We start from the raw sequence: 15781 nt of genomic DNA, 5'->3' as shown, positions 1-15781 counted from the left end.
ACAATTCTTTTTGTATGAGTACTTATATTGCCATTGCTGCTATAGTATTTGAACATCTATAGACCAGAGCATTTAAATACTCAGGCAGAAAACTGAATTGAGCACATAGTTTGTAGTCCATTGTCATACAACAAGACAGTCTTTCCTTTGTTTGAGTATTACTTTGATTCATGATAGTAATAGCAAATGAATTATAGGTGTGGATCTTTTGTATGAAATTTCAGTAGTTAAGGTTGGGTCCCTATAGCATGGATAGTAAAGATTTTCATTAAAGATTTTCATGGTATTTCCTAAAAGTATAGAGATTCTATTGTGTCCTGCTCAAAATTCCTATTACACCACTGGTGTTCTCAAAGAAATATCTATAAAGCATAAGATTTCTTCTCTGTGCTGCTTCTGAAGCTGAACATTATAGGAGGAATATTTCCTGTTATTAGGCGCTGAAGAGATGAAGAGGTATAAAGGATTTGCATGTCATTTATTGACATACTAGATTGAGATTATACAACTAAAAAAGAGACTATGGTGAGAGATATTTTCAGTTAAATTAGAACTATGGAGATTTTCAAAGGATTTTTTGGGGGGCACCAAGATCTATGGCCTAGTGATTTTCAGACTGGAACTATTCTGGCCCAAAGAACAGCCTATTTATTGCTGTAGCTTACAACAGCTGGCTGTAATTCTTAAGAGATTACAAGTTACCGGAAAGTAATAAACATGACCCTTTCCTTCCTTGACATGCTGCACTCATTGTGGGGTGTCAGAGAAGCTACTGGCAAATGTGTAGGCTTCACCAGCTTTTACCATCTGAGAGTTCCTCCAGCTCTGGCTTCATTGGGAGACTTCTCATTTTGGCAGCTGCTGTCAAAATTCTGGCTTCTTCACACATATCAAGCAGCACAAAGGGAGAAAATCTGAACTATGCTCATTATTTATTGAAGCAGTTGTTTACAGTTCCCAATTACAAACTCATGTAACTGAAGAATACTTTATTAGAAGGTACACCTGCACTGTTCTATATTTTTAGCCTACAGGTAAGAAAAAAAGAGATAGTTATTTATGTATTAGACCAGAAACTTCTCCCAGAGCAGGAATTATGTTTTTATATAGGATCATCACAATGACTTCTGATCCTTTACATGAAATGAAAATAGTACATTTATAAAATGATCTTATTTAGTTATGCAGCAAAAGGCTGTTCTGCAGAATTTTATAGGGTCAAAGACTCATAATGACCTTCAAAGTGTCCTGCTTCACAATTGGTTGAAGAAGGGGGTTTAAGTAGTATTTTACTGATCCAGGACAAAGAATGCAGTATTAAATTCCATAGGTATCTTGATGTTGATTCTCTGGTTAAGTAGTCGGCTCTTGAGGCAATCTATTAAACATGCTGAAATTGCAAGTGAGATGAGTAGGCAGTTGTTTTATGAAAACATGCAAAATTTTGTGTTTCTACATTTTATGTCCAAGAGTGCCTGAAGTGTGCCTAAACAATCAACGGGGGTTTAGAAAAGAAACACAAGATTAAGACAACATTATTTCAGGTATAGAGAGATATAAGAAAAATACATATGATAATGCAGCAGTATCTAAATGTAGACTAGCTTAATTGATTCTCATTTAAATGCATGTTTCACATTTGAACTTCCTCAAGCTGGTTTCTGAGATCCATTATCAAACTTTAAGTTAAAAATTGCTTCTGCTATTTTGGGTATTTTTGTGTTAAAAATAGTTCAGAAATGGACTTCCATTGCAATGTTCACATTTGGAATCTAACTCTCCCAGTGTACTGTCATTTTATACTAGTTCACGTCTATGGTCACACAGTATATGGGTTCTTCAACTCAAGGAAGGAACTTTTTCTAGTACTTACACAAGTTATACTTATGCTTTTCTCACTGTCATTTATTTAAGAGAAGGAATCAACACAGCACATCATTTCAGATCTTTCAAGCTAATACTGAAACACAGCACATTGCTCTTCATATTGCTTGGTTGTGTAGCCTTCTGGATCTCTTCTTACTGTTGTTGTTGAGAAACTTGCTCCTTTAATCTACCCAAGCTGTGGTTTATTTCCTTAGTGTTCTTCTAAGGTCATTTTTCGGCACAGTATGGCCTGAGATGGTCAAGTCATATCTACAGACCTTCATGCAAGATTACTGCTGTCCTGGAATGAGGCCCATGCCTTACTGCTGCATGACCACTCATCTCTTCAAACCCTACACATTTGAGAACTGGGAATTGAAACTCCAAAATTTGTTGAAATAGGCTCTTCTCAGATTCTTCTCCTGCCTGATGATTTTTGGCAGCTATTTGATGGCTAAAAGACTTGTTAATAGATCAGGTTCTTATCATCACTGAAGGCCAATCTTCTACTCTTTGAAAGTCTTCTTAGAAGTTACATCTCACCCCTACAGTGGCCTTAGTGTTTGTTTCAACAACACTGGACCTTCTGTCAACAAGGGCCTTCTTAGTTTTAAATGAATTTGAGGCCATGGGAGACTTTCTGCATTTTCATCTTAGCATGGCAGTCTCTTAATTCTAATGACATAATCAAGCTAGGTAGTCTTATGTCAGCACACACTTACAAAGTCTGCAGACCTAGCTAAAATCAATGTACACTGCAGGCCTACGCTGTCTCAGCTTTTGAATGACTGTTTCTTGGGGCTAGAGTTACTCCTCCTCATTGTAGCAAGTCTGTCCAACTGTTACAAGGGGAAGTTCTTCTGTCATAATAGCTAAAGCACACTCAAACTGCTTAACGAACTGTGGTTGATTTTTTAGAAGGGTACAATCTTCACATTTATATGTAAGAGGTGAGAAGGCAGAACAAATTTCAGTCTTCTTTTCAAAGGCATCATGTTCAGATTATGATGGATAGTATTACAACAACAAACTGTGTGATGTAACATCCCCTCTCTTGGGAATGGCTTGATCTTTGGCACAGATGGATGAAAAATAAGACCAGAAATTCAACTCTCAGACACCGAAATGTCTGGACAGTACTTTTGTCACTTTACCATGTTAAACTACTTGGTGCTTGTTGGGGAAATGTACTCTCTTCTGCTGTTTCTGCTGCTTGAGAGTCAGCAGTGAGGAGGCCTATTGCACAGTTAGTCAGACTCCTCCTTGAATGGATTGATCTTGCCATCTTAAAGCAATTAATGCTTCTTGGCCAGCAGAGAATGGAGATTTCCTAGTACGTCCCTCAGGCAGCTGCTTGTGTGATGGCCCCAGCTCAAGCCAGTCTCATATAGACTGGAGGCTTTGGGCTGGGAGACTGGAGATAAGATTAAATCGTCCCGCACCTCTGGAAAGACCAGTAGTGGGTACAGAATTTTAGAATGTGGATGACCACGTCATATTCTCTCCTCAGAACTGGCACCCGTCTTTCCATGCCAGCATTCTACCTTCTGGTGATCGCTACCAGCTGGAAAAAAGATTGTCTTCACCATAGTAGCCCTACACTTGTACTGGTTATTTTGGAATCATTTGGGCTGAGCCATCCTATCCATACTGATGGTTGAGATCTGCCATAACATCTGCAGATCCTCTACTGATGTGTTATCCACATCAACCACATTCCCAAAGTTATGGTGGCCTTTTGTCCAGCAGACATTTACAGCAGACAGTTGGAGAGGGTGTGAGTGCCTGGAATGCACCAATAGGCTCTACTTGCCCTGATCAGCCTGTAACCATATTTCTTTGTAATCCTTCACTGCAGCCTTCTCCCTGCCACCCCCACCCCATCTCCTCCCGGGATTTCGCTTTTTTCACTTCTCATAGCTCTTTCTTACAATATAGCTGTTTTCAGAGCAGCCTGATCCAGAGTTGCACAGCTACACTGCATGAGACCTGACCTAAAGCATAGTCACCTGACAGAGAGTAGTTGATGGGATTTACATCACTATGTGTTGTCCATCAGATATTTCCTATGATTATATTATTTGTAGGGTTATCACTGTCTCATTCTGCAGGCTGTTACAGACCACTGTAGGAAAAACATTAATGCTACACTTGCCCTGAGCTTAAAACACATAGGATTTTTGCATCCACAGTGCTAGGGTGCCAGTGTGTGTGTTATAAGCCACACCATATTCCACCTGTCTGGACATGAGACCTGCACAAACACTTTAGCCTAACAACACAGTCTGTAGGCAGGTAAACGGTTCCCCTCTATTGCCGCCACCCTCCTGCACAAGGGAAAAAGTGCAAAGAATGCTGCAATCCTGTATGAAGGAGAAACAAGACGTAACATCAAAATAGAAATCTAAAGGCAACAATGTGTAAAGAATCTGTTAAAAAGGCTATTCCATCTTGAGAAATAAAGAGCAAGCCAACTTGGCCATAATTTTAAAAAATCACACACTCTAGCCAGAAGGACAGTACAACCTGGCCATAAGTTAAAAGATGTGCTATTCTGCCAGAAAACAAAAGGCAGGCAGGAGGGTTTATAGGTCAAAGGAACTAGTTTGTATGTGCAAAAGTGAACGGATATTTGTGGAATTTGGGCAGCTGAAGAACAGGTTCCCTAGATGAAAAAGGGAGTAAACTGACTTGACAAACCCACGTGTCAACTCATACCTTCACTGAATATTGCTCCATTAAAGAGTATGCAGGGTTGGTAGTGTGGTCCTACATGAAGGATTGTGTAACTCAGCTCTATGTATCTGTGATTGTGTAAGATCCTTTGTATCCTGTCTCAATTTCAACAAACATTTGACTGTCTCTTGAAGGGAGAGAGGATCTTACCTGTAACTAGGGTTCTTCAAAATGTGTAGTCCATATGTGCTATCCAACATCCTGTCCTTCACTCCCAGGGTTTTTACTACACTGAGATTCTGCAGTTGAGAGGGAACTGAAATGGTGCTTGGTGCAATCCTCCTTTCATACACATGGAAAGCAAACATGCTTTTAAAGGGAAATAATTATAAAGTGGGAGATGCACACTCTATGTATAAATTTACATGTTGCCCATGCATTTTAAGAACCCTGGTTGTTGGAAGAAAAATCTTATTTGGATATTAGGATTTTATTAGCTTACAGAGATGAAAAAGCTGTGAGGTTTGGGCAGGTGCAGAGAATCTTGTATTGACTTATGTTTTTTTAAGATAGTCACAAACTAAAGTGATCAAATTAAGTCATCATTTAATTGAATGTGTGTAAACTGGTCGTGTAAACTGGGGGTACACAATAAAATGTGAATAGAGAAATTAAGCTACTATGTAGCTTCTTAGCATGGCATGTCAAACATTCATATCACTAATGCTATCAGTAACATACTTTGATGTATATAAATTAGGAAAAAATTGTTGAGCTATTTTACCAAGGATCTGGAAAAAATAATGAAGATATTTTACTACAGTGTGGATTCAAACCTTGCTTCAAACGAGAAGTGAGCATGTGCCACGTGTCAATACCTCATCATAAAGTTGGTGAAACAGAGGCAGTAGGACATGTCAATGACATTCACTGCTGCTCCCATAAATGACGCTGACTGTGGAAACTGCTGTGCCCTATTCTTGCTTGCTCAGTAATGACCCACTCTTGAAACAGATACTGGATATGGGTAATGCTTTTAAAATATTAGAATAATATGTACAGCTTGTGGTCTTTTTTTTCTTTCAATGGGTCAAATTAATATATTTCCTGATAAGTGAGCATCTAGGTACTTTGTGATTGTAATGTAATGATTGTAAGCTATCGAACATGTCTCAAGCCATTCCTGTATAGTTTTTGTTAGACTTGCTAAGACATAAATGTTTTATTTCTTATGCAGATTTCAGTTGATGGCTTCAGAAATATTGCCAATGGCTGCAGTAGGATTCAGGATTTGCTAATCAATGATATGCCAACTCTCACAGACAGATGTATTCAAGTAAGAAATTGAAAATAAATCTCTCTTTTGAGAACATTTCTGATATTTGAGCTGGGTTATCCTCTCAACCAACTTCTTTAAGGAAAGTTATGCACATACAATTTAGGGGAAAATTTCTCTCCTAAAACACTTTTGAAAGGTGTTATCAATTATGTTTACAAATCTTGTTAACAGTCATTTTCAGAAACTTTCAAGTGTCCTTTCTTCTTTTCCCATGTAGCTATAACTGAAATATGATCTTCTGGTTTACAAATGAGAGTTACCCATTTTTTTCTGTGTTAAATATAATATATGGGAACAACAGTCTGCTACTGATTATTGCACAGTACTCCCCATTCAGTAATTAGGTCTGCATAAAAATGTAAAGCCTGGTGGGCCCATGGTATGGGAAAAGTTTCTTCAGGCTTCTGCAAAAGTAATTATTAACTAGATCACTGATCTCAGGTGCAGCCATACTTCATGCCTCCAGTTGCTTACTTCTTTTTCTTGTGTTCCCAGTGATAATAAATACATACATAATTTCAGTTGATTTTTTATTTAGTGCTCACTGTCTAGAAGTTAATTTTGAAAATGGATCATAACTTTGTAAGAAATTATAACATTAAGTATTATATGCAGAATATTGCTGTTTTTTTGTTGTGTAACATAGCACAGTTATATGAATGTTTTGTTTCACCTTTTTCCCCTTACAGGCTTTGGCTGAAAAATGCCAGCAGATTATGTCTGTTGTCTTTCTTGACTCCCCACATCTATCTGATACAACTTTTAGAGCCCTTGCTGAATGTAAACTTGTCAAGGTCAGCATTGAAGGTTAGTATAATATTTAACAAAGTTATTAGAATTGTGTATTTTAAAAATTCATCCACTTCATTTGAAGTCAGTAAGACTCAACTGATTTCGGTGGGTATTTGGATCGGGCCCGTAATGTATGTCTAATATGTGTCTTGCATCTTTGTATATTTCAACAGGAAATAATCGAATTACTGATGTAAGTTTCAAGTTGATGAGTAAATGCTGCCCATACATCAGGCATATTCATATGGCTGATTGCCAAAAGATCACAGATGCTGGTCTGAAGATGATTGCACCGTTGAAGTATATTCTTGTACTGAATTTAGCAGACTGCATAAGGTACTAAATCACATCCAGTTTTCTGTAAACCATTTAAAGGAATTTTATTAATGATAATTATATTCCTAGTAAATCCTTTTAGCACATCTTTCAGTTTTAAAAAGAAGTTCTTATAATATTAATACATATACTTCAATATTTTAAAAATATTTTATGCATGTAGCTTTCTGCTCCTGTAACATGTTTTCAAAAATCCATTCATTGGTGAAGACAAAAGCCCCAAACATTCCAAAAACAATAGACCTGTAAAATAATACAAAGAAGCTAGAATTGCTGCTTAAAATTTTTGAGGTCATAGTAAATTTTAGGGATTCTGCTTTTCATACTTTTTACCCTTCTTGATTCTATATAAAAATCCGATAACATTTCTTGTAAATGCACTGAGAAGTGCTGGAGTAATACCATGACCACATGATGATAGTTCAGTAGTGCAGATGGAACAGCTGCCTGAATTTTCTAGTTTAGGATTTCAATGGCTGGATTTTCCAGTCTGCTAGCTAAGTGGCTTCTTGGGGTGTGAGTGTGCATTTGTACATGTCCACTGCCTGAAATGGTAAAGAATTGCTGAATTCCCTTAACAAAACTTTTTAAACAATTATAAAGCTCTTGTAAAACTCTGTACTAATTTTTAATACTTTGGCAGACATTTGTAAAAGCTTCAGCCTTAGCTAAGTTGTAGTTTGTAACAAATCTAAACCTTCCAAAGAGTTTCTCTCAAGAAAAGAGATACAAAACTACAAAAGAGAAATTATTTGTGTTTATGTCTCTCTTGTTTGGGCAGTGTGTTGCTATAAAATGTCACCTTGTGTATTATAAGCAAATAGATATGTCTCAGAAATCAAGGGAAGCAGCATACTGGGGATAGAATCTAAGAACAGGTTTTTGATATGTGTAGCTTATATGATCAGTTATCTTGATCAGTTTCTTTTTTTGTTGAGATTTTATTTTAGTCTAAAAGTCTAACTTCTTCTAAACTTTAAAGTCATACAGAAATTTTTTTGAGAAATGAAAGAAACAGAAGGATCAAATCTAACAGTTCAGAATTTTAAAAATACAGAAACTAGTTGACTGCATGTGAAAAATGAAGAAAGAAAATTAACTGGACATGATTATTAGAACTGAAAAATAACAGAGATGTGAGTAAAATGGTGGTTAAAAATAGACACAGGCAATATGGTGACTCAAAACATACCCTTGGCATGTTTTCCTGATCTAAGTATGTTGTTATCTTCCTTGTATGTAATGATTCAAGTAAAGCAGTGTGTGGCCTGTGTTCTTAAATAGTTAATCAGTTGACTAGAGAAACTCAGCATGTGTATCCGCTGCAGAATTATTTCAAAAGTTATGTGACTTTTTCAGTCCTCAAGCCTAGTGTGCCTGCAGAATCCTCTACTCTGTGGGGGGTTTTTTGATGTAGTTGGCTATATTGTCAGACCATGTGTTCATTACAGACTTAACGCAACTTAATTATTCTCAAGGTTTATCTCTCAAATTTATCTATTTTGAATGAAAAACAACTGGTTGAGTTATTGCAGAATGATTGCTTTAGCAGTTTGTGAATTATAACTTCGTCTGGAGCCTGTGGTCACACCACAAAGTTCTGTTCAAGTTACCGTTTTAGTAGCAGTGCTGTTGTCCCCATGTTTCTAAGACTTTTGGGGATTTGCAGTGATTTCTTGTGCTGTAACAAACTGTATGAGCCAAAATATGATTCTTTCCCACTGAATGCTCAGATAACTTGTTTGTCCACCAGGGAACATGGAAGAAATATTGGGAATTCATTGGAAAGCTAAGCATACAAGTGATATTAAACAGGCAAAATGTCAAGAGTTATGAAAATTTTTGAAACACTCAAGTTGTAGTCAACACACAAGGGCTATCAGCTTGGCTGAAAGATTTTCTGTACTTCTAATCTATATAACCTTTGTACGTGTTATGAGTTAGAGATTTGCATGTGTGACATGCAATGGATTAAGTGAAACACTTAGAAAGAACTCAGGTTAACTCTTCAGTCAATGCATATATGCAGAACAGCTACTGCCTACATGTACAATATATGTCTTTTGCTTGTGTGTTAGAAGATCTTTTTTCTTTTAAATTATTTCCATTACTTAAATTAATGAAGACATTCGTACAAATATTACTCTGAAATGTTTAAACACATTTTGGTATTTTCTAGATATGTTTTCCATGCTCTGTCTTTTGAGGTCTTACCATATCTGAGGGTTGGATTCTAGTGGAAGTTCTCATAACCTCCAGCAGACTTTATTTCAGAAGGTTCTGGTTTTCAGCAGTTACAAAGAACATCTTTCTAATTGAATCATTAATTCTTCTGATTCCATTTTGGGTTTAAAAGATAATTTCTGAATGTATCAATATTAATTTCTGCTTGTCTGCAATGTAGGCTGCTGAATCAAATTGTATATTGAACTCCAGGGAGTATGAAAAAAATGCATATTTTGAATTTGAATATTGCTTGTATTTCTCTTTTAGAATCGGTGATGGAGGTATAAAGCCATTTGTAGAAGGTTCTTCAGGCGCTATGCTAAGAGAGCTGAATTTGACTAATTGTGTTCGTGTCACTGATGCTTCTGTTACAGAAATAGCACAAAGGTACCATAGTCCAGTACAGTATTCTGGTATAAGTAGTTGATAGGCTTTTCATGTATTTTTAATGTTGTTGTTCTCAATATGTTAATAAATGGATAAAATTATCAGCCCATTACAGACAGAAAATTGTGCTAGATAAATTACTAGTCCTTTTTGGCCTTATGAATCTATGAAAATGATCCATTGTATGAAAAGGAATTCAACAAAATAAAAATGGAAACCTGAAAAGTCTTAATTTTAGAAAAAAAATCTTAAACGATTGTTGTCAGTTACAAAACTGTTTTGAATGATTTGTATGTCAAAGGCACATTTTTGTAAACTCAATAAATACCCATGTCTGAACAAGCAAGAAAGATTTACTACTAAACCTCTTCACCTTCAGTTCATCAGCAGGGGTATTGGCATTGACAATCAAAAGATCATTTTTAAATCACAAAAGAAGATTTGAGTCAGTCTGCCCGCTCTGCCTCTGAGCAGGCCCATTGTTTATGCTTTATTAACAATAGTAGTGAACAATTGTAGCAGGCTTGTCTGTAAATCGAGGAATGCCTTCTCTGTTTTATTGGTGGATCACATACATCTTTTGCATATGCATGCTTTTGGGTAGCACATTGGCTGGACTTATGGCTTACTGCTCTTTTAAATACCAGAAGAATTATTTTGATTATTTACAAATAAATTCTTAACTCTTTTTGTTCTTATAAAACATCTACCCACTGGTGAGAAGGATTTAATGTAGTGTTGTTCATGTGGAAAAGATGTGGAATCATATTCCAGAAAAATTATGTATGACCTAATAGATTTCAGCTCTACTTCAGAAGAATTAGCAAGGTCCAAAATGATCTAATAATATAATTCTGAAGTCATATATTCAAAATACAAAGAAAAATTGGTTTTCCTCTACAGAAACACTGAATATTCAATTTAAGTACTTGATATTTTGGAACTTTTTACATGACTTTGTATGAGCTTATGGCATTACTGTGTAATGATTGGTCAACAGAAAATAGTACCAGAGAAGAAATTTTCTAAAATTTTTGTTTATGCTTTTCTACTTAGAACTCAACATGAATTGCTGGCATAATGGTTCAGAAACTCTTAAGTATTAAGGATTTGATCTTACTGATAGAGTGTTACCCTTAATAAGGCTCTGAGCAGAGATGCACTGTTTGAGGAGCCACATTTCTTGGGTCTTCTGCTTCTATTATGGGAATATATAGTTTACTGTGCTCACTTAAGCAGTAAAATTCAGTCTTCCTTATCTGACTAGTGTGTGCTGCTTGGCAGAGCCTGGCAATGTCTTCATCTGCTTTATGCCATTCTTTGCATAATTGCATCTGGTTGCGGGTAAAGCCACAGAGTCCTCAGTTCTGTTGTTGTAGTGAGCTTTAAGGTTCCCTGTGCAACATAGGAGAGTTTTAGAGACGGGGAAAAGTCAAGCATCAAACTAATTTAAAATACATATATTTTTGTAATACATCTCCTTGATTTCCATATTTTGATTTAATGTGATTGCTGTTCATGGTTTGTAATATTTGTAACACTTTCCCATTATGAGTGTAATCTTTGGAAGTGCCTATGTAAGCTAGGTGTCAATAATATAATTAAAAAATAAATACAATATAATTCTGTGGGATTACAGTGCCTATTTTTGTAGGTCCCCTGAAAAAAACTTAGCCGGGGTTATAGCAGAAATGTATTTCCTGTGCTACATTTCCATAACAAAAGTAGAAAGCTGACATTTCTGTTTTTTATTTAATTTAGATGTCATAATTTGACCTACCTAAATCTGCGTTACTGTGAAAATGTGACTGATGCTGGAATTGAAGCTTTGGGAAATATGTCCTCATTGATATCTATTGATATCTCTGGAACCAGTATCTCAGATATGGTATAAATACACTAAAAGAATAATAAATGTGTTTGTTATCTATCTAGGCTTTCTGAAAAGAATACAGACAAAATCCATTTATTTAAAAAGCTGCGTGGATATGAAGCAGTGGAGTTGCAATATCATTAAAACATATTTTAGAAACATGTATAATACTATATTAGTCCATATATCATCAGTACCTAATAAAAGTTAATTCTCACCCTGAACAATTCTCACATTGGACAGTACTCACCTTAGAAAGAGAGAAAAAGAAATTGGAAAAAGGAGGGAGTTTGGCTGCTGTGAAACTGATTTGAAAAAAATATTTGTTAAATAGAAATCTGTTGCTCCAGAATGATTAGACCTGAGGGAAACTGCAGGACTGCTATTTTGAAATTTTAAATTTGTAAAAATTATGTTTTCCATGTTTTCCATTAAATAGATTTTATGATGAAAATCCTCTAATGGAGGCACTGCTTTATACTGTGGTCTAGAACATAACTGCTAGTGAAAGAAATACTAACAAGGTATCTTCAAAGTGTCAAGTCGCTAAGACTCTGGAAAGTGCCATAGCAAGTGTGGGAGCCAGGTTAAACATCGCAGGCCTCCACATAAGATATTCTTGGCAGATTCTGTTTTGTGCACAGCATGTAGAGCCAAATCTGCTGTTCCTTTTACATTTGAGGCAAGCTCTTTTCACTGAACACAGAAATCTAGGAGAAACTTCATGAAGAAAACTCTTGTTATATAGAATATTTATCAGTCACTGTTCAAACACAATTCTAACCAGTAGCTTCATTGTTTGGCTCTAACACAGACTTTGTTCAAACATAATTAAAAAGCATTTATCCTTCATGGAAGCCTAAAAATAAAAAATAAAATTGAGCTGAATAAAGAGGGATAAGAAAACAAAGAGGATTTAATTTAATGTGAGTATTTAAAATATCATAAAATCATTGTCGATATTTTTTTGTATTATGGTTTATCTGAGTGAAACTTATAACACCGAGAATTACCATTCCGCAGTATTTCAGTGTAAATGTTTTCTTTCTCTTTGTCTGCCACAGCTACTCTTTGAAAATATTGTGTTGCTTCTTCTTGTAGTTTTCATACAGCACAACCCATGCCCTCGGCAATAATCCAAGCGCTTTTGCTTACAATGCTTTTTTTTTAAGGCATTGAGTTTCCTCCCTCCCACAAGACAGATAAATTAAACCGGAAATTGACCATTAATCATTCTCGTAATTTTTGACCTGATTGCTGGTACTGGCTACAAAACTGTCATATTTTTGCTGTTTGCTGTGCTTAAGTATACAAGATTCACATATGCATCATAATAAGTACATTTTTAAGTGTTAAGACATCATTTGAAGAAAGGAAATCTTGCAGTCTGCATTATAATAGGCTACTTCTGTGTGCTCTGACTTTATTTTATGCATTTTTATTAGCATATAAATGAAGTTCAATTAGTGTGTCTTTCAATTTAGACTTTGTAAGTACTGTGGCCAAATTACTCCTAAAAGCATAGTAGAGAAGACCGTGCTTTACGTGCAGTAATCAACGTGAGATTACCTTGTGCTGATGAGAAATTATAATGTTCATATTCTTTCCTGTAGCCTGTGCATTAGACCTCTACTGCTTTTGCTGTCCTGCTATTTGGAGTTTAGCATGTGTGAAGCACGTTGAATGTGCAACATAGATCTGCACTGTGCAAGGGAATATTCCTTTAAGTTAGTATTTCAGGTGAGGGCAGAATCATTCTGCGAGCAGAATTTACTGCAATTGGGATGTCACAGATCTAAGGGAAGGACAGTGGGAAGAAGTAGAGTCTGTAGTTCTGTAGTGGTGAAATGTTCCTGCTGCAGCCTGTCTTTTATTCAGGGTAGTTGTTGCATTTTAAAGAAATATACTGACACTTAGAATTGTCCCTAACAAGAGATTTTATTAATTTAGACAAATATTTGCAGTACCCTTTAGACTTACAGTAATAAAAAATGTAGTGCTAATAAGAAACATATTGATATTCTCTCCCATGTTTGAAGAAGTTCATCATCCCTGTCCTGAGCCTGAAGAAAGACTGGAAATTGAATAAAAAATAATTGCATATATTAGAATTTTGGTATTATATATAGAAAGTTACGCATTTTACATAAAAACTCTTTAGGCAAATTTCTGAACAGAGTCTAGATTAAGGCAAGTAATTAATCACATGCTTAAGGTTGTATGTACGGTTAAGTGTCTTACTACATAAAGATCAAAGACTATTGATTCACAAAGCCAAATATCATCCAGTGAAGAGAATATCGATGTTATGCATATGACAGATTAGTGGGATACCAAAGAAGTTCTTTTACTTGTCTAATTAGGGTTTTGACTGTATTGCTCTTATTCATATAAAATACATTAACAAACATAAACAAATTCTTTTTCTTTTATAAAACTGAACATCCATTATGATGGTATCAAGGAAGTATCTGATCTTTTTCAGCTGTTTTTAATGCCAGTTTCCTGACTGCAGTATTGCCTAACCATATCTGCTGTTCTTTAAAAATGTGGAACCCTATCTTTCTGTTCTCTTGTTTTCCCTCAGTAGGATGTCAAAATTAAAGTTATTTTTCTCCTGCCTTTTTATTCTCTTGGTATGCAGGCCTTAAACACTTGATGCAAATGTAAACCATAGCTTAACATTCTTCCGTATAGGTTCTCCATTAAAAAGAATGTCAGGACATTTGATATGACAAGTATAAGCCTATCTCAGCCCTAGGATACACAAACAATCTCTGAAAATAGTAAGATCTGAATATGTATGAAGTCTATATATAATTCTCATTTTTTCAATATACCTTTCAAAAATATTTCGTTCTTTATTAAAAACCGAAATGATTTTGATAAATAATACACATTTTAAAGTCTCAGTAACTTTTTTAATAGAGGGAAGGACAGTTATTCTGTTTTTATCATTCCCTAAATGCTAAAAGTATGTTTCTGAGAGTTATAAACAACTTAAAACAGAGTCTTAGAAATGACAGGATTTGCAACTTTAGTTATATTCTTTCTTTTTAAAACAAGCACACAATGACAGTGCAAAAATATATAGTTATTTGAAAGAATTATCTTTAAATTCTTACAGAGATTTCCCTTTTTTCCAACTAGCCTTCCATCCCTCATTGTTTTCTTTCACCTTTTGCTCTCTTAAACTCCTTGGAATAGAGACTGTAGGGTTTGGGGGTTTGGGCTGCGAGTATTGAAAACATTTCTATGAATTAATAAAGAATATTGTAATCACAAATCATTTTGATGTTGTTGTAAAGACACATAAAATATTTGCAAGGTTTTTAAACTTCTGTTACTGAGATGAAGACACTTGCACTTAGGGCCAAAACCTATATGCCTCTCTTATGAAAGCAGTCCCAGTGATTGAGTAGAACTGCTTCCACGACTTAGAGAAGCAGTATATAAGCTACATACTATAGGCTTTATTCTCATGCTCGCCATCGTTTTATTAAAATGTCTTACATTTTTTTCTGATATCTATGTGATATGGCTTTGGGAACTTTGCTCCAAGTCTAAGAATCTGAAAGTGTGAAGCTGCCTAGCTGTCCTCATTCTGACACAAACTGCTAATGCATATGGCCTGGACCACCCATCTTCATGGGTGGTAAAAAACATATATATATATAGAAATGTTGGGACATGTGAAGAAAGTGTCTTAAGTCAAGCAGGATTCAGACAGTTAGAAAAAACATAGCAAAGAACAATTAAAGGAATTTTTAAAGTAAATTCGTTGACTTCTGAGATACATATACGATTTAGCAATAAAAACAAAAGACAGATTTTACCCAATATAGAGTCTGGGAAACTTACATTAAGGTCGGTGGTGAACTATGTACGGTATACTAATGAGAGAGAATAAACTAGCCTAAAACATAAAAAAAGGTAAAATATTTTAAAAACTGAAAGAATCCTGATATACTTTTAAAAGGAAATAGAGTGTGTGAAGAAATTTTCTGCCACAGCTGTTTCTACATTTTCTTCCACAATGACTCCCATGAATGAAATTCTCTGTCTTGCTATAGTCTAAGGCCCCAGTCTGTCTTTTGGCTCAAATGCCTCCTGAAGAATTATCTGCAGCATTGAGTCAGTCGCAGATTGTTTGCATGCTGGCTATGTGTAGTTACTTGTTAAGCTGAGGATAATGTGTAATCATTAGGAACGTTGCAGTAGTGGTTATATGGGTATATAAACAGTTAGTCCTACTTTCTTTTATTATGTGTTTGTACACAATTATT

General features: G+C 35.4%; 1 protein-coding gene across 1 annotated transcript in view; it reads left to right on the top strand.

Annotated features, from left to right (window-relative positions):
• FBXL13 (F-box and leucine rich repeat protein 13) overlaps window positions 1-15781 on the top strand; it is a 98599-nt gene that overhangs the window by 57351 nt on the left and 25467 nt on the right. The window contains exons 13-17 of the mRNA XM_064505255.1: window positions 5780-5878; window positions 6571-6688; window positions 6847-7009; window positions 9503-9622; window positions 11384-11510. Coding sequence (XP_064361325.1) covers window positions 5780-5878; window positions 6571-6688; window positions 6847-7009; window positions 9503-9622; window positions 11384-11510 — 627 coding nt within the window. The remainder of the gene's footprint in view (window positions 1-5779; window positions 5879-6570; window positions 6689-6846; window positions 7010-9502; window positions 9623-11383; window positions 11511-15781) is intronic.

Source organism: Dromaius novaehollandiae, chromosome 1, assembly GCF_036370855.1.
Source record: "Dromaius novaehollandiae isolate bDroNov1 chromosome 1, bDroNov1.hap1, whole genome shotgun sequence".
NCBI classification, from domain to species: domain Eukaryota; kingdom Metazoa; phylum Chordata; class Aves; order Casuariiformes; family Dromaiidae; genus Dromaius; species Dromaius novaehollandiae.
Note: the sequence above shows the minus strand (reverse complement) of the source record. Positions and strands in the feature narration are given on the sequence as shown.